Source organism: Microtus oregoni, unplaced genomic scaffold (genome assembly GCF_018167655.1).
Source record: "Microtus oregoni isolate MIOR12 unplaced genomic scaffold, Mior012 000002F_ref0000024, whole genome shotgun sequence".
Taxonomy (NCBI): domain Eukaryota; kingdom Metazoa; phylum Chordata; class Mammalia; order Rodentia; family Cricetidae; genus Microtus; species Microtus oregoni.
The window spans coordinates 32,914,875-32,934,270 of record NW_024543061.1 but is presented as its reverse complement, the minus strand read 5'-3'; the positions used below and the strand labels follow the sequence as shown (position 1 = coordinate 32,934,270).

Here is a 19,396-nt window from a genome sequence, read left to right as displayed (position 1 = left end):
CTGTTCCGACAGGCATCCTGCTGAAGGAAAACATGTTTTGCTCACTCAGCCTTCAACTTCCTTATGGTGCCACAGTGGTGAGCGCCCACTGCTCCGAGGAAAGCGTGGGGTGACTTTTCCCTTGGTTATTTTATTTTTCCATTGCCCTGGTGGGGGGGACGACAACAAAACATTTTCTTTTTTTTTCCAAAGGAAATTGGAGCTTCGTGTTGAGGACTTGCTGTCTCAACTGCATTTTCCTTCTGCGATGGACTCAGATGGAGGCCGTCTGAGGGCGAGGGGTGAACTTCATGATCAACCTGACTGGATTTAGAATCATCATGGAAACACACCTCTGGGTGTGTCTGAGGATGTTTCCAGAAAGGTTTAACTAGGTGGGAAGACCCATGCTGAATGTGGGGGGCAGCATGCCGTTTTCTAGGGTCCTTGACTGGATAGAAAGGAAAACGCGAGTGGGGTGTCAGCATTCAGCACCTTCTGCTTCCTGACTATGGGGAGCAGTAGCCATTGCCTCACACTCTTGCAGCCACGCCTCCTGCCCTGATGGACGGTATCCCCATAAACTGTGAGCCAAAAGAAGCTCACCCTTCCTTAACATTTTATTTTGGAGGGCAGGTATTTTGTTGCAACAACAAGAAAAAGTGATCAATACATTGAATTAACACCAAACAAAGAAATGGCCTTCTTCTCACTAAAAGGACAACCATCCTGACCCAAGTTGTGCTCACCTGGAGCCACAGAATTCGTGTAGCTTTATTGACACACTGTGCATACTCCAAACAGCTTCACTGTTCCCATTTCTCATGTGTGTTGGGAACTGGTTGTGTGTATGCATAGCCAGTGTTCTGGGAATGAGAAGTCACTGAGACAGAAATAGGTCTAGAATGTGCACATGACCTCCAGAATCTTCCCCGCCCCGTGAATATCCCGTTCCCCTGCTCCATCCATTCTGACGTCATCCTTCACTGCTGCCGTTCCCCTGCACCATCCACTCTGACATCATCCTTCACTGTTGCCCTGTTCCCCTGCACCATCCACTCTGACGTCATCCTTCACTGCTGCCGTTCCCCTGCACCATCCACTCTGATGTCATCCTTCACTGTTGCCCTGTTCCCCTGCTCCATCCACTCTGACGTCATCTTCACTGCTGCCGTTCCCCTGCTCCATCCACTCTGACGTCATCCTTTACTGCTGCCCTGTTCCCCTGCTCCATCCACTCTGACGTCATCCTTCACTGCTGCCCTGTTCCCCTGCACCATCCACTCTGACGTCATCTTCACTGCTGCCGTTCCCCTGCTCCATCCACTCTGATGTCATCCTTTACTGCTGCCCTGTTCCCCTGCTCCATCCACTCTGACATCATCCTTCACTGCTGCCCTGTTCCCCTGCTCCATCCACTCTGACGTCATCCTTTACTGCTGCCCTGTTCCCCTGCTCCATCCACTCTGACGTCATCCTTTACTGCTGCCCTGTTCCCCTGCTCCATCCACTCTGACGTCATCCTTCACTGCTGCCCTGTTCCCCTGCACCATCCACTCTGACGTCATCTTCACTGCTGCCGTTCCCCTGCTCCATCCATTCTGACGTCATCCTTCACTGCTGCCGTTCCCCTGCACCATCCACTCTGATGTCATCCTTCACTGTTGCCCTGTTCCCCTGCTCCATCCACTCTGACGTCATCTTCACTGCTGCCGTTCCCCTGCTCCATCCACTCTGACGTCATCCTTTACTGCTGCCCTGTTCCCCTGCTCCATCCACTCTGACGTCATCCTTCACTGCTGCCCTGTTCCCCTGCACCATCCACTCTGACGTCATCTTCACTGCTGCCGTTCCCCTGCTCCATCCACTCTGACGTCATCCTTTACTGCTGCCCTGTTCCCCTGCTCCATCCACTCTGACATCATCCTTCACTGCTGCCCTGTTCCCCTGCTCCATCCACTCTGACGTCATCCTTTACTGCTGCCCTGTTCCCCTGCTCCATCCACTCTGACGTCATCCTTTACTGCTGCCCTGTTCCCCTGCTCCATCCACTCTGACGTCATCCTTCACTGCTGCCCTGTTCCCCTGCTCCATCCACTCTGACGTCATCCTTTACTGCTGCCCTGTTCCCCTGCTCCATCCACTCTGACGTCATCCTTCACTGCTGCCCTGTTCCCCTGCTCCATCCACTCTGACGTCATCCTTCACTGCTGCCCTGAAGTCTTCTCGTCAGCCATCTGTTGGTTCCATACATGCTGGCCTAATTCAAGACTTTCTACTCTTTTCTGAGCCTATTTGTCTCCCTTTGCACCAAGCTTTCCTCCCAGTCTTAATTACTACAATATCCACTAAAATGGGTAAACCCTCCTTGACTTCGTGACTCCCTGTTATTGACTACTTACATTGTTTCCAGTGTTTTATTGTTACAAGTTGCATCTTTCTAAGTCATGGTAATTAAAAAAGCAATTGTAGTTGAGACAGACTGTGCCAAGCTGTAAACGCTTTGTCTAGACCAACGCATTTCATCCTCACAGCAACCCTTTGAGGGATGCCGCTGCTAGACGCTCTGACACACGGGAACTCAAGGCACAACAGGACTGGGCTACTTGTCTAAGGGCACACACTCCTACGTGGCGATGATAGGTGTGAGGCCAGGCAAGCTGACTGGCAATTGTACTTTGGTCCACCCGCCTCACAGCAGGCAAGAAAGAGGCTGAGAGGAGCCAACACTGAAGAAAAACAGAAGTAATGGTGCCTTCCTTGTCTCTCAGACTAAAGTAGCTCAGAGGCTGTGGAGCCAAAGGAACCTGGACCCCACCCCTGCTGTGACTTTAGGTAACTCTTGATTCCTCTTTACACCCAGGTGTCCGCATCTACAAACAGGGAACAATCGATCTTCTGGACTGGGTCACTGGGGCTCTGGACGGAGACAGAGCCTGCTGGCTGAGGATGGTCCCTGCAGTCCCAGAGCTCCTCCTCAAGAGCTCTGTAGGCACTGTGGGCCTTTTTCCTGTGGCGGAGGGAACTTATTGGATAAGAAAACTGAGCCTGGAAAAGCTTAGGCTAGGACCCCCCAGGACCCATGAATTGTCACTTATAAATTACCTTCCCATGCTTGCCAGCCCATTTCCCTCCTTCAGAGAAGTCCCATTTTCCTATTTCAGGAAGGTCTCCTGACCCACAGACTTGAGTCACCATCTACATGACTGCGGTAGGACAAGGAAGGTAGTAGCTAGTCTTGGCTCAGACGACAGAACCTGTACAAAGGAAGGCAAAGGAGTGCTCGCTGGATGGATGCATGGATGGCTGTTTCCTAGGGTGATCGCGCATCATGACTTCCATGACTCTGGTTCCCTGGAATGTGTGCCTTCTGATGCAGAGACAGCAATGCTCCAGGTAAAGGAACCTCTATGGGCTAGGTCCTGGTCTCTGGGAGCAGAATCGGAGCCAGGAATCCAGATTCACATGAACAACTGAAAACCTGCCCTCCCTGGAAAAAGAAAAGCAGGAGGGCAGAAGGAAGCTATGGCCCTTTATGAACCTGCCTCCTCCAATCCCCTAGAAACTCTGGGGCATATGGACCCAGAGAGTGCACGCCTGGAGGAGGGACATAACTCTGGCAAGGCGCCTGCTGACCACCCTTGAAATGCTCATAGCTATGAGTGGATGCTGCTGCAATGGGGGATGGAATCCAGTGTCCTTTACCTGTCACAAAACCCATCAAGGGAGGGTTAGGATGATCACATCCCACCCCGCAGCTCCCCAAAGTCCCACAGGGATCAGCCTAGGACAATCCATCACTCCCATTCCATTCAGCTCCTTACTTGTGCCTCTGGACCACTCTGGGCTTTTCCCTATTGTCACACTGTACATACCTCCTCTACTTGACCCATGACCTTCATCCTTGGTGTTTGTTCTTTCTGCCTGGGCTCCCCCGTGCCCAGTTCTTTCCATGTCTGCATCCTTCCTGTCACTCAAGTCTCAGCTCAAATGTCATCTCCTTTGAGAGGACACCCTGCTAATACTGTCCTGACACCCCCAGCAACCCTCCATCACAGTGCAGGGATAGTTTTCAACCCCCCCCCCCCAACACACACACTATCGGAAACGGCTCTGTTGGCTTTTCCTCACCAGTTGCTTTGTGTCTGCCTTCATCTTTACTGGCTTCCAGGGACTAAAGAGTGCCAGGCACAGAGTTGGCACCTCATCCCTATTTGTTGACTGACAGAATGCATCTTCATTATATAGATGACAAACTAATTCTCAGAGAAGTCACATGACTCACATACAAGGTCACCAGCAGCTTAGCGGCACAGTCAGACCTCTGAGCAGCCCTGGATGATGAAGCAGGTGCCCGATGGTGCCAACCACAGGCTCCCCAGCTCCTGGTCTAGGGTCTGCAGAGAGGTGGGGAGGGGCAAGTGTCAGAGATCAGAACACTTTCTGGCCCCTTGGAGGTTATTGAGTCATTCTCCAGTATTTCCTGGAGAATCTGGGAGCCCCTTTGCCTGCATCCCTGTCCTTCATCAGAATGCACCGGCCAGCTATGGGATGGGAGGGTGGGTGCTGTCTGCGGCGTGATCAATGTTAACAATAAACATTTAGAGTTAATAAGCTCGGGTTAACTTCTCTCGCTTGGGTGACTAATGGGCTTCCCGGAGCCCATAACTCACACTGTCTGGCCACGTGTCCCTTCCCTCCCTGGCTTCGGGAGCCCCAGCCCGCTGTGAGATGTCACAGGAACAGCAAAGAGCCTGCGAGGCTGAAGCCTTATTTATGGTCCCGAGTAAGGCACTAGCAGGCACTTCTCTGACTGGTGTTTGGTTCCAGGAAAAGGAGACAATGCAGTGGGGGATACTGGCAGAAGGAACTTGTGTTGTGAATTCTGCCCCCACCCTACAGCTTCCCACCTGCCAAACAAATCCACCTGAGCTATTCCAAGAATCAGAATTTGTAATGGATTTAAAAGTGTGTGTGTGTGGGGGGGGGAAACCACCACCAACAAAACAAGACAAAACACTGGACACGTGCTTAGGGTTGGTCACTTCTGTTTGCAAATGTGTAAGATGTTGAAAGAGACAAGAAAGTACCTGTAAAAGACAGCTCCGAGATCTTTGTTCCTTGTCCTCAAAGGGTAGTTCCAGGACCAGAAACATGGCATGGCTGGGGCTTGTCAGGACAGAGACACTCAGGCTGCCCACGTTTGCTAGGAAGGCGCCTGCATTTCAATACATTCTAAGAGTCTCCTGGGCATATTTGGTCCGGGAAGTGCTGACCCAGAATGTCCAGCAGCAGTCAGTAACTTGAGCATTCCTCTCATTGCTTTCCCAGAGCAGACATCACTAATCAATCATAGCACTCTTAACAGTAAAGCCTAGAAATGACTTTAGAATTAGCACAGCACTACCGGGAACTCCTCCAGTATTCAGAGATGGCATGCGAAGCAATAACTGACAGCCGTTCTGGATTAGAAAATCAAGCCCAGCCCCTCTGCCATTTCTGGAAGTGGAAGTGATTCCATTCACAGAACAGGTAGGATGAGGCATAAGAAATGAAACCATAGAAACGGTGGCAGGGTAAACTCACGAGGCCCAGTGAACCATGGGATTCCTGTTAGGATGAGTGAGAAGGCCACTGTGCACTTGGGCATAGGTCGGGAAGCGCAGGGTAAAGCTGCCTCCCTTCTCCCACTGGGCAGGGGGAGGTTGTCCTTCCACCTGGCTTTTGAAGTAAGTCTGGCTTTGGTGTCTTACAACAGCATGACAGGCAGATCACCATAGGAACTGCTCAAAATGACTTTCAGGGCGAGCACTGGATAAGGTGCTTGTCGCCCAAGTACAAGGACCAGAATTCAAATTCCCTAGAGCTCACATAAATGATGCGTGACAGCCACCCTGTAATCTTAGCTCTTGGGAGGCAGAAACAAAGGCTCCGCAGAGCATCGTAAGCTTTGTAAGCAAGCTTTGGGTCTGTTGAAAGACTGCTTCAGTAAACAAAAGGTAGACAGTGACTGGGGAAGACACCAATCTTAGCCTCTGGCTTCCACAAACTCACGCATACGAACATGCACAACTACCCATGTGCCCATACAAATGCCGATGCACCTACAAATATGCTTGCACCCCACTGACACATGCTGAAGAGAAAGAGACTTTCAAGATGAGCAGGCCCTGCAGAAACCGTTAGAGCCCTAGCGTGCTCTAGAAACTCGCACAGGTTCATCAGTGCCGACGCGGGAGCCCCATCGCCGCCACTCTATCTCCACATTTGCATTCCCTTTGGTTTTGCCATCAAAGCTTCTGTGCAGGCAGATGGCTTTGCAGAGTCACATCTCCAAAACAGAACTGCAGGATCAAAGGGCACACAACATTTTAAACTTTAATACAGATGGCTGTTCCCAAAGATTGTGTAGCTCACTCCAACAGCAGTGTCAAGACTGCTTGCTCCCCCAGTCCTTGCTGATATGGGATGTCATCAATATTTCATATTTTCTCCAATCTGATGCGAGAAAAATGGCATTCTATTGTTCTTTTAATTTGCATTTCCATGACTGCCTGGGAGGCCCTCATCTTTTGCTTGCTTATTAGCCATTTGCATTTATGTGTCAATGAGTGGCCTAATTATATTCTTTGACCAGGTGCCCTTTATTTTTGTTTTGCATTTTATTACCAATTTCTCTTTGTGTGTTGTAAATATTAACTCATTTTCTTATGTGAGGTCTACCTCTGTATGGAAACGACATCTGTCAGCTTTGTGGATAGAATGCCACAGGAAGAAACCGTAGGAGCAAATTCAGATTCTAGCTCTTAAGTTTATGAGTCCACATTGTCCTAGATGGAGGAGATGGGGTGGTTGATCAATGTGGTTAACTATATATGACATCAGATTGGTGACGTTAGGAGAGTAGGGCATACAACTGCTAAGACAGCTAAAAGGGACCTTATGTGCATTCCATAAGAAGGGTGTAAAGTGGTTGGTTTACCTGCCTTTGGGCCCCTGAGGAAGGGTGATAGGGCTGCCCTTGAGGAGCTGGGTCTTGCTTAGCCTGGAGCAAGGAGATGCCAGAAGCACAGAGGCTGTGACAGAAGGCAGGAGGGGGCAGGTGCCACGGAGGGGGAGGAGGGCACATCCTCCTGACCATCTGCACCCAAACATCCTTAGTCTACTCTCTGCTTTATCTTCTCATGGTGCCCTTCATACCCAACATGCTGTGCGTGCTATTCCTTTTTGCACAGCAAGTCCCTCAACATCCGTTCCACCAGGGCAGCCTTTGCCCGCTCTGTTCACAGTTGTATCTTCTCCAGAAACATGGATACCTTTCTCATCTGCTGTGCAGAAGCAGGATTGGTTGTGTAATAGAGAGAACCCCAGGAGAGGGAAGCAAGCAGAACATGTTTTAGGCTTTCTGAGCAGGGGACCCCAGTTTCCCCTGTGGTTCTCCCATCAAGCCTGTTTCCCCGGGGGCTGCAAACTCACCATCTAGAGCACTGGAACTCTCCAACTGGGTCAGCTCCTGTTTATGTCCAGGCTGGTCCTGCACCCTGCCCCACCTCTGGTCAGCCCCAGTTCAACTTCAGTTCTCCCTACCCCAGGAGGTACCCGTGTTTTGGAAAATCAATCGACATCACACTAGACTGAAAATATCTCAAAATATCGCTTGCAACTTCCTCTTGTTCAAGCAGGCCCCCGCCCAAGAGTAAAGCCGCCTTTCCCTGGCTGTCGATTTTCTAGAAAGGCTCTCTGTCCCTGGACACAGGGAATTTCCAGGATTTTTCTCCCTCTAGTGTTTTTCTTTCTTTCTTTTTTTCTTTCTTGTCTCTGGCTCCCCACATTGTGTTGTTTGACACAAGCAGCAGTTGTTGAGCCTGCTGGGTTCAGGCCACTGAGCTCAGAGCAGCAACGCTGGCTCCTTGGGCTCGGGAACAATGCCTCCATAATTCATTGAGCACTCCCCTTGGATGACTTTTTCCTGTTGCTGATTGTCTGCGAGTTCCAGGCCTGCACAAACTGCTTTTTCCTGCAGCTAAATTTAAAAGGGCCAGACCCTGGAAACAGTGTACCAGACTGGCCTCATTGCAAGGGCAAAGGTGCTGTGATAGCTATTCTTGGTTGTCAACTTGACTACATCTGGAATTAACTAAAACCCAAACTTCTGGGTCCACCTGTGAGGGGATTTTCTTGATTGAATCTTTTGAGGTGGAAGACCCACCCTGAGTCTGGCCCACACCTCAGGTGGCAGTCTATGTAAAGGCATGGAAGATGGAAGGACTTGAACTTTGCCTGCTCACCCTTACTCTCGCTGTCAAGTCATTCACTGGTATTAGAGCCTACTTTTTTTTTTTTTGAGATTATAGCATATACTAGCAGAGATATCCAGCTTCATGGACTGAGAAACCACTGCATTACTGAGCTTTCCATCAGGAGACAGCCATTGTTGAAATAGCTGAAGCCCACAGTTACTGAGGCCCCTCCTAGAAGCTTGAAGAGCACTGAAAGCCTATGGCGTGAACTATTTTACAAACTTAAAGAGACAAATGCATTTGATTATGCTAATTCACCAGTCATGAGAGGCTACAGATTTGGTGACTCTGTATATTAAACTTTTGAGAATTTGTGGAAAAATAAGCGAGGAAAATGAAGAGATTGGTGGGTTGCTCCTAGCAACTCTGGATAAACTGACAAAGTTAAAGAATGAGCTCTGTGATAGAATTAGCTAACTTCTAGCATGTCAGAATATGGTGAAGGGCAGCAACGAACTCAGTGATAAGACTGAGTGGCTCCGGGTTCACATAAACCGTCTGAAGGTTTCTTATTGTGCTCTGGAAAAATAGCTTCTTTCCAGTAGCCAATGAGCTCAAGCTGTGGAAAATCAAACTGAAGTCTTCATTACAAGAGGAATGAATTGGATGAATTGTAACTGAAACTCATGTCCCAGCCTTGGAGAGTAGAGGCAATTAAAGTGAAGGTGAAGGCATTCATTGGCTAAGAACGGGATCCTATGGCAAGATGGAGACATATGGAAGAGCCCTAGCACTGAGAACTTTGAACCCTCAGACTCTCAAGGGTCTCTCTAACCTGAGGAAGAAATCTCTCTACCCTTAGCAGAAAATATACCCACACCCCCAACACCTGAAGTATTGCCTTTTCCTCCTTTGCCCATGGAAAGTAATCCTTCATTGTCTGCTAACCCAGCAGTGACTTTCCCTGAAGGAGATGCCCGAGGTGGCAACACTGATGCACCTCATGGCACGTCCATAGTTGTCACTAGACCTGTAACCAGAATTTATATATTGTTTATATACTTGTTGGGACTAATGAGTCCTGGCCTTCAGCTGCTCTTCCCTCCTAGAACCTTCTAACTGAAGTTACTAGAAGCTGTGCCTAGCTTAGAGGATCAGAGGATGGGATTTTCACCTGTTGGCTATTGACTGCAGTGTATTTAAGCCTACATGGGGCTAATAAAGAGGAGCTTTGGTATCAGTGTTGAAAGGTCTGCGAGTCGGTCTGTCTCTGTGTCTGTGTTCTCAACCTCCAGCCCCTTGGCTGAAGCTCGCGAACTGGGGTCTAGCGCATAGAGCACAGACCAGGGTTTAAAAACAAGTGTCAAAGTTCGAATAGTTGGCTGAAGCATTTGTCAAAAAATGGTTGCTGGAAAGGAGCCAGAGATACCTGATATCCCTTGGCTTAGTGCTGATGAAGGGATTTGAAGGCTCAGGCAAGACCTTGAATCTGGATCTTTCGAGGCGGGAAGACCCACCTCAGTCTGGACACCCCTTTCTGGTGGCAGCCCGTGTAAAGGATGGCAGGAAGACGCAAGCACTTGGCCTTTGCTCGCGTGCCCTCACTCCCACTGCAAGTCCATTCCCTCACTACTCTTAGATCCAATTTCTTCTGGGTTCTAGTGTATACTGAAGACCCGCTTAGACATTCAGCTTCACAGACTGAACAACTACCGAATTCTTGAACTTCCTACGGGGAGACGGCCATTGTTGGACTAGTTGGACTAAAACCTGTAAGGCACTCTAATAAGTCCTATATATAATAATATATTCTATTAGTTTTCTGTTTCTCTAGAGAACCCTGACTCATCCACGTGGAGCGGCTAGAGCCACCACACACAGCTCTAAAAGCACACAGGTGGCTGTGGCAGTCTTCAATCACCCAAGCCGCCTCAGAGGCCTTTGGGCCACAACTGCAGAACTTGGGACCCAGTGCAGAGGACAGGCAGCTGTGGGATAATAGTCTTGGAGATCTGAGATACTGTCCGAGAGTAGTGAGCGGTCAGCACTGAGGGTGTGCCAGTTGCTACGTCCACAGAGAAAAAGGCGGTTCCTTTGAAGTAGGCACAGGCAGCCAGGAGAGTATGAAAGCCTTGCCATTAGGGGTATGCACACAATGGCATGCCATCTACTTGAGAAACTGTTCAGGGCCGACAACACAGGTTAGATGCATGCGCCCAGAGGAGTCTTCCAGACTTCTGCCAATGTGGCCATGACTTGGAAAAGGATGGAGATGCTGGCCCCTCTGTCCACACAGGACTGGCCAGTGGGTTTGGGATCATGTGCAGTCGTAGTCTCTGGGCTTGACTTCTAGTCCTAGTGCAGCTCTACTGAGTGGCCACAGGGGTTTTCTGCTTCTCTGTGCTTGGCCGTGGGGATGGTAAACACCGCAGCTTTGTGCTGTTAGCAAGCATGAGCAAGTCAGTAACTGCGAGAGCTAAGAGCGGTGCCTGGCACAGAGAGCTGTGGTCCAGGTCAGCAGCAGCAGGACACTCAGAAAAGTCTTCCTTACCTTCCTTATGTCAGCAACAGTGGCTGATTGTGTGAAGCTCTCTGGGGGAGAAGGGAGGGAGTTCCCGATGTCTGGGAGTCAGCTTCATTCCTAGCAGGATGGGCATGAGGCAGGGAAAAGCACTGGCCATGAGAATGAGCTCCTGCATAGGGGAAAAGACATAGCTCTGAGATCCCTTTATCCCTTCTCTTTCTGCCCTTTAGTCCTAGGGGATCCTTTCATGGGCCTTGGATCCAGGCTGACGTCCACTGTCATGGGGGCTGACACACCCTGGATCAGTTATCCACTCACCAGCTGAGCTGAGCTGAGCTGACCTCTTGTCTCTCTTTTGTTGTATGTAAGATGAGGGCCTTCCTGGTCCCTCTGTTCCATGCCCACTGAGAAGGGTCAGATAAGGTGGTACACTGGGAGCTGGGTGGGCGCTCAGAGTCAAGCCCACAGAGGCAAACACTGTCACTGTGCTTAGGGAGGGGACTGAGAGATGGCAGCAGACAGCAAGTGCCCATTTTCAATTCAGGTGTACTGAAGAGGCAGTCTTTGTCTTTACCGCGACTCCAGGAATTCAAGGTCACTGGAGATAGGGAGGGCACAAAGCCACTGCTGAATTCCAGCCCAACAATGTTGCTTCAGAAGGCTCAGCAGATCTGCTCTCTCCTGGCTAAGAGGGTTCCAGGCACAGTGGCGTTCAGAGAGAGACCATGTTTGATATGACTGGAGGCTGGGGAGAGTATGCAAAGATCTCTCTTCTCCAGGCCTATGTATTTCAACTCAAAGAAAGCACTTACATCTGGACAGCTGAAGACATCTCTTTACCATACCAGTAAGGTGTGAATTCTCCATCCAGCCCTAGATCTTGGCCTGAGGCGCTCTAGGACCTAGGCTGCACCTGGCTCTTATGGGTGTGACTATTGCTGACACCTGCTCTTCAGGATACAGACACTCCAGGACCTCTCTTCCCCAGCAAACGCCTCCCCTCCCTCTGCCCCCTCCCTGCCTTCTTTACCTGCAGGGGTAACAGGTTGGATTGGGACCCATAGACTAGCACATTCTCCATGGGGAGACAGGGGTTTCTCTCAAAGGTACACAAGCCCTAGCTCCTGGCATCCCATGTTCCTTAGGACTCTAGAACCTTCTCCAGAAACTCTGGAAGGTTCCTGCCACCTTTTCCCCTGCCACTCACAGGTAGTTGGTTAAGAAATCTTAGCTTGATCCCTAAAACATATTCACACTTTCCCAGCCTCCATCTTGGGCCAGACACTATTCTTGCCAGCAGCTACAGGGACCCTGTGAAAACTACCCTGACTGTGGTCTTACCTTGCTCAGTACCTCTGTGGCTCCTCCTCCCTGGAGTAAGAACCAAAGTCCTTCCAGGACCCCAAGCCCCCTTCCCCAAGGCTGTTGCTCCCTTAGGACTCACCTTTCCCCTCAGTGCCCCCTAATTTTTCGTCCTAGTCCCTTGAGACCTGGCAAATCCTTGGTTGGGTCATTGTTGCAAGCACGTACCTACCACAGGACCTTTGCTTAGACTTTCCTTCCAGACATTTGCATGGCTCCTCTCTCACTTCCTTCAGGGTTTTGTTCAAAAGCCATCTCTTCAGTCAGACTCCCCCTCATTGTCCCATAGCCCTTGTCAACACTGAATACACCACGCATTATGCTGACTGAGTTGGGGGTCTCTCTTCCCACAACCAGGGCTGGTTTCCTGTCTGGCTCATTGCTGAGGTTGGGTAGGAGCTACACATTCGAGTACACACAAATATGTCGCATTTCACGGGGAAAAGAGACCCTGTTTCCTGGGGGAATTAGCTGCCACGTAAGCCATTGGTGGCTTTGGGGGGGGACACAGTAGAGCCTGGCATTCTCTTGTTATCTCCTGTAGAAGTTACTTTTTCAAATGCCTGACATACACATACAAACAACAAAAGGAAAACTTCAAATACCTGACATATTAAAGGAGGAACGCCCACCTACAAGGCAGGAAGTCATGAAACTCCTGCTTTCAGCAAGAGAATGAAAACAGTTTGCCACCCGGGGTCCACAGTCGGGGAGCAGCAGCATGAGGAATGCTGGTGTGCACTTCCTCGCCACATGAGGTCTGAGACCTCAGCACAACGAACGGTGTCCCTCCTATCTGGGGGGGAGCCTGACCAATTAGCCTCTCGTACAGGATCACTCATAGACATGCCCAGAAGTTTGTTTCCACGATCATCTGAAATCCCTTCAAGCTGATGATCAAGATATCCTATTCCCTTTTCTCTCCCCTTTCTTCATTTCCTGTTTTAATCTAGGTCCCAGATGCAAGCTTTGTAGTCAAATGACTTGAGCTGTAATGCTTTCTCGAGTGCTGAGCCAGCCTGCATTCCCACCAGCCCTTAGAAAGACGGCTGGCTGTATGGCTTTGGGCAAACGACTTAACATCTTGGTATCTCAATTCCCACTTCTGAAAAATGACAGAAGAACAAATCTTGGAGACACCCCTAGACTTCAAGACATACTGTATCACAGGTAACATCAAGTCTCTGCGGCCATGGTGAAGGACAAGCCAACACATCAATGAAACACAACCAAGAACCGGTAGATAAACCCACAGAATGCTGTCAACCATCCATTCACAGAGGGGCAAAGGTGCCGTGATGGAGAAAATATGAAAGTCATGTTGGGCGGGCAAGTGCCAGCAGTGACTCTGCACAGGACTCAAGCTTGACATAAAGGCTAATTCATAAAAGATTATAGATGGGAGCATAGAGAGCAAAATTACAGAACTCCAGAGAAAATTTAAACAGCACTGATCACGATAGAAAATATTTGCAGAATCGATATCCAATAAAAGACTGTTGCCCAAGGACTGAGGCTGAAGCTCAGAGGTAAGTACTTACTTGCCTAGCTTGCACAAGCCCCAGCTTGGGTGGGGGGAGGGTTATACATAAACAATATCTATAAATATAAATACTAATGAAGATAAAACTTTATTAACAAAATAGACCAAACACCCAAATAAGCACTGTACTTAAGAAGAAATGAGAGCCAGGCTGTGGTTGGCTCACATCTTTAATCCTAGCACTCGGGAGGCAGAGGCAGGTGGATCTCTAGGACAGACACAGCTACACAGGGGAAACCTGTCTTGAAAAACCAAAAACAAGAGATAAAAATGGCAAATGACCTGTAGGAAGATACTCATTAGGGAAATGCAGTTTAAAAGACAGTGGGGGTAGCATTACATGCCTATTAGATTGACCAAAATCTGGACTGAGGAGATGGCTCAGTGGCCAAAAGCACTGGCTGCACAAGCGTGAGGACCTGAGTCCAAAGCTCTTGCACTCTCTGGGGTGGAGGCAGTAGACAGGTTAGGGAGCGACTTTGTCTTCAAGGGAACGGGGTGAAGCATGGTGGAGTAGGGTACCCAATGTCCTCCTCTGGCCTCTCTGCACGCACAACTGTGCACACTCACCAGCATGTGCACATAAGCCACACAAACTTAGTTTGCTTTCTAAGTCTGTGATAAAGACCATGACTAGAGGAAACCCGGGGAAGAAATGGTTTGTTTGACTTATACTTCTATATCAAGGGAAGTCAGGGCAGGAACTCAAGGCAGAACCCTGGAGGCGAGAACTGAGGCAGAGGCTCTAGAGGGATGCTGCTGATTTGTTCCTTATGGCTTGCTCAGCTTGCTTTTCTATATGACTCAGAACCACCTTCCCAGGGGTGGTACCACCCACAACAGACTAGGCCTTCCACCATTACTCATTTCAAATAGTATCCAAGGTCACATGCACAGATGGCTGGGGCGAGGGGGTGGTGTATGCTTCAGGTCTGTGTCTCAGGTATTACACTCGGGGTGGCTGAAACAAAGCCTGCCACCTTTCTACACGCATTGTGCCATTTCTTATTCCAGTTTTCTTCTTCAAAATGTGGATCACATCCTCCAAATGGACTTTTCACTCATTAGCAGGCCATAAATCTGTAGTTGGAACCCACAGGATGAGCTTAGACCATGGGTACCTGACCCCAGCACCTGTTCTCCACCCCAGCCCACTCTCAGCCCTCCCTTTCCTAGTTTCTTCCCTCCAAACTGGACCAGCTGCGGGCATGACCCAATCTTCTTCCCACATGTGAGCAGACAGCTTCAGGGAAGCTCAGGGCTGGGGAGCTGAAGGAGCTGGGGAGGGAGGGTTGCCCACGCTCCGTAGTGGAGATCATTAGGATGCAGCAGGCAGAGGAGCCTCAGCTAGGCTGAGCTTTCATTTCCAAAGGCTGAGCTAGGGGCCGGGAGATTGCACAGATAGGGGGATGCTATGTGGCTCAAGGCTAACACTATTTCTGCTTGGCTAGTAGCCAAGCTCCTTAACCCTTGCTGATGCTGGTGCCTGGGAGACAACCCACAAGGAGGTGGGTCCTGTGATGTGGAAAGTGGCAATGGGATGGTGTGCTTAATAATTCAAATAATTTGTTCTCATATACCTCTTTCTCTGCATCGTATCTGATCCAGCCCAGGTCATGGGAAGATTACTATCCCAGAACATCACATTTTATGGATGAAGACCTGGAGACTCAAGACACCAAAAGTGGTTTGCCCAGTCTCAGTGCAGCTGGGAGGGAGAGTGCAGAGAGTGGCTTTACTTTATGAAAGAGATACTCAAGGATCTTGGGTGAGAGGCATCAGGGACCTCAGCATCCAGGAGCCTTGAATTCATGGTGTGTCTTGATGGCCTTGGGTAGACATGCTGGGCTTCTGGTTGAACAGCCTCCTCCAGTTTCAGTTCACTCTGGGATGAAAGCCTTGATGGATGTCATTCTGCTTAGGACTCCACACCACTGGTCCTGCATCTTGGTACTAGGCATTTTGTGGTAAGAAAGTGGCTTCATATTTTTATCTAGTTATCACATGGGTCTGATGTTTGTGCGTTGATTCTGTTGGCTTTCTAGATAGATAATGGAATCACCTGCATCAACTCAGTTTGCTCCTTTCCTCTCACGTCCTCCCCCCACACTTTCTTTGTGTAGAGGGCTCAGGTGTCCAGGGCATTTTGTCAGTGGTGGTGCTGGTGGTAGCCTTGTCTTCTGTCTAACCTCACTGGCAATACATTTAAAGAGTCACTATGAAGAAAGTGTTTGCTGGAGGTTTTCCTCATCAGCCTTTTGAAGTTAAGATGTTGATCTTCTATTTTTGGTTTGCTATGGTTGTATTTGCTATATTTCTTCACCAGTGTGGTTAGTCAGCATTTGGTTTCTTTAGTCTATTACATGGGGAGTGATGTTGACTAGTGTTTGATGCTTTGTATCTTTAGGAAAAACCTTACTTGGACATAATGCACATTTTGAAATTTCCCAGCCTTTTCTAAAATGGCCCCAAATGTAATTCTGCCACTTTATGTAATGTGGCATTCTTAGCACTGATGATTATAAAATCAGAATGACTATCAACTCTGCAAAGTGGCAAGATGCTCTAACTTTTATAGCATTAAATATTCGGCAAGATTTAATTCCTTACATAAAGTACATAAGTGCATTCATTGCATAAGGATGCAAATTTGCTTTCGTCCTTAGTAAATGGAAAATCATAGGTATATCAAAGAATGGCTTTAAAATAAATTTATTATTTATTATTAGTAAATATCTGATTTGCATACCTGTTTTACATACCTATATGCCCAGGATTATGCAGAAATTTCTTGTACTAAGTGAGAAAAGTTTAAGAAGCCCTGCTCTAATCAACAGAGTTTACAGCTCAGACACCTAGCAGCCTGCTTTGTGCAAGCCATTGTGGAAGAAAGCCTACCTCTCTCTCCTGTCATTTCCATGGGGAAGGATTTCCTCCTTCTTGTCCTCCTCCTCCTCCTCCTTATCCTGCTCCTCCAGGAGTGATCTGATGGTGCTGCCCTGGACATTCACTGCCTGCTCTGCTAGTGGGAGGTGGTCCTGTTCATAGGCAGCCCTCCAGGGTGATGAGCACCCTGCTGAGGACACTGCAGAGGACCAGGACCTGCCCTGCCTCTGTTCCTGTGCGCACAGCACTGACTGCTTAGCATATTCGCTTGAGCACAGCAGAGCATACAGCCTGAAGGTCAGAGAGGCACAGGTCAGAGGCTTCATTGCAGACTCTATCCTAAGCAGAGGCCTTGGTTCTGACCTTCATCAGGCTGGAGGATGTGAGGATAGAACAGAACTTTTGCCCCTTGTCTTCTTTCTTTTATCTGTCTTTGTGTTTGGAGGGGAAGGATGGGGGGATGCTTAGAGCTCTAAACCCCGTAACAAACCTCAAGGCCTGAAAATATCAACATATGCAACTTAAGAACAGGGCAGGCCACTTCAAATACACTTCTAGGGGAAGAAACACATGACTCAAAAAATGTCTTTGAAAGCTACAAAACAAAATGAAAAAAAAAAAACAAACAAAATACTAAGCTGTGGCAAATTCAGATTGAAAAAGCAAGAAACACAAATGATTACTGCCTGTTTGGGACCTAGACTACTCTAGGCACAAAGGCCAAGGCAGACCCTCCACACTCCTTGCTATGGGAACACAGCTCTTACCAACTACACAGCGGTGAGAGATCCAGCTCTCTCAGAGGTAAGGACAAAGTATCACCCCAGAAGACAGTTGCCTGGGCCCCTGGATGTTGGTAAGGATATCCCAGGCCCATGCACTCAGAAAAAGGAGAATCTAGTCCAGCCATGTGTTCTATTGCTGAGCTAAATGGTGATGAGAGCCTGCAAGGTGTCTGCTGGACTCTGGCCTTCGGCCCACTCCTCCTCTTCAGCTTTGTCTCTCACTTTCTTCGTCGTCCCTTTCTGCCCCTCCTTCCTTCTCATTCCTGCCTGCTTCCTCATTTTTTTTCACCACTCCCTCAGTCTCTTTTCCGTTTCCGTGTCCCTCTTCTTTCTCATCTTCTTTCTACCAGAAGTCTTTCCCACTTGACAGAGGGTGAGATACACCATCCAGACCCTTCTGAGACTCCCCAGGGTTGCTGAGTGGTTGAGCAGGCAGGCCCTGGACCACGAGACCTTTGTTCACCAGAATGGCAGATTCAGGCTTACTCCTGGACACAGAGGAAGCTCTGAGTTGGAGGTAGCAAGTTTCCAAGAACACGGCCTGAAACTAGTTGGGGAGGCCTCGGGCCTTCTTGGAGTCAAAGCTGGGCCTTTCCCACCCACCACTGCCTCACCCAGATGCTGGAGGCATACACATTTATTGAAGGGTGGTGGGAGACCAGGAAGTAGGACTGGGTGTAGGGAGGGCATCGCTGGTCCTTCCAGTATCACTTCTTAGACTTTTTCCAGCTACTTATCTTCTTACTGCTCCTCCTATTCTTGATGAAAGGCTGCAGCAGTTCTTCTTCAGGCTGTTTCAACCTAAATACGCAATAGGAAGAAGCAGGCATTGGGCAAGGAGCAAGCAGGGCATGGCCCACATGATGCGGGCATGGCCCTGGAGGGAAGAGTGCCAGGGGACATCTCCAACTTGGGGGACCAGTGGCACCATTAGTTTAATTTTAGCACTTTTCCATCTTTCTGGAAAGAGTCACACTACAGAATTTTGATTTGGTTCCCTGTCACCATCACTAAGGAACTTGCTGGAGTCGGGGATGGCCTCCATCCTTCTGACAGATGGGCCCAGACTGTGGGGCCTTGCTGCAAAGTGTTATATCCTAGTGACCAACCCTGACACCCAATGGGATACTGCAAAACAGGCTGGAAATCAGGGGCTGACCTGTACCTTGGAAGGACACAGATTTGGAAGGCACAGAAGCCATGCCATGGTAGCCTTAGTGGCCCGTGATTAAGCTAGATATCCTATAATGAGCCATTCCTAATCTGCCAACCAGAGACATAGGGAAAACATACTTGTCAGGGGGGGTAGAAGGGGTTTTTTCCATTTTGTCCCCAAGCGCCAACGAAGAGACACTTCCTTCGAAATCTTCAGATGGGGGTCTTTTAGATGACTCAGAATCTTCCAGGCTTGTGGTATAGGTTGGCACGCTGCAGGGAGGGGTGGTAGGAAGACACAGTATAGGGGAACAGAGGTGAGAGTCTAGGTTTCACTCAGTGCTATACCACCCCTATCCCAGCCCTAGACAGGCCAGCAAAATACTTTGCACCCATTTGTGCCAAGGGAGAAACTGTCTGTTCTGGGAACCTGGAAAACCTTGGCTTCTATATAGGACTGCATAGCCCTCGTTCCCATGCCACCAGCTACCTGGTCCATGCTACCCATAGGCAATGCCCACAGGATATAGAGGTGTTGCAAAGCAGAAAAGGAGAGGTCAAGGAAATGATGCCATCATGTAATGCCGTGGACCCAAATTCATATGCAGAAGTTCTAACCCCAGAACCCTGGCATCAGTATAGATATAATTGGTTGTGATGCAGTCATTCTGGAGTGACTAGTGCCACATATCAAAGTAATGCTGTCACCAAAGCCAAATAGAGGCTAGAATGTGACTTGAGAGGGACTATGGTCCTCTGGTACCTGATCCAATTTCCAGTCCTCAGAACTGAGACGATGCGCAGATGCTGCTTATTCCACTCAGTGTGGCTATTCTGGTTGCTCTAAAAGTGCTGTGCTGTGCCTACATGGCAAACAGATCACAGACATGAACTACACTCAGTTCTCAAAACAGACAGGCAG

The 19,396-nt window shown here is 49.0% G+C and overlaps 1 protein-coding gene across 1 annotated transcript in view; it reads right to left on the bottom strand.

The window, feature by feature from the left end:
• Positions 1–16,435: 16,435 nt before the first annotated feature.
• Positions 16,436–19,396, bottom strand: part of CUNH3orf20 (chromosome unknown C3orf20 homolog) — a 61,189-nt gene continuing 58,228 nt past the window's right edge. Inside the window, exons 18-19 of the mRNA XM_041641217.1 lie at positions 18,613–18,747; positions 16,436–18,120 (exon numbers count right to left, since the gene is read on the bottom strand). Of these exons, the coding sequence (XP_041497151.1) occupies positions 18,027–18,120; positions 18,613–18,747 (229 nt within the window). The 3' untranslated portion in view covers positions 16,436–18,026. The remainder of the gene's footprint in view (positions 18,121–18,612; positions 18,748–19,396) is intronic.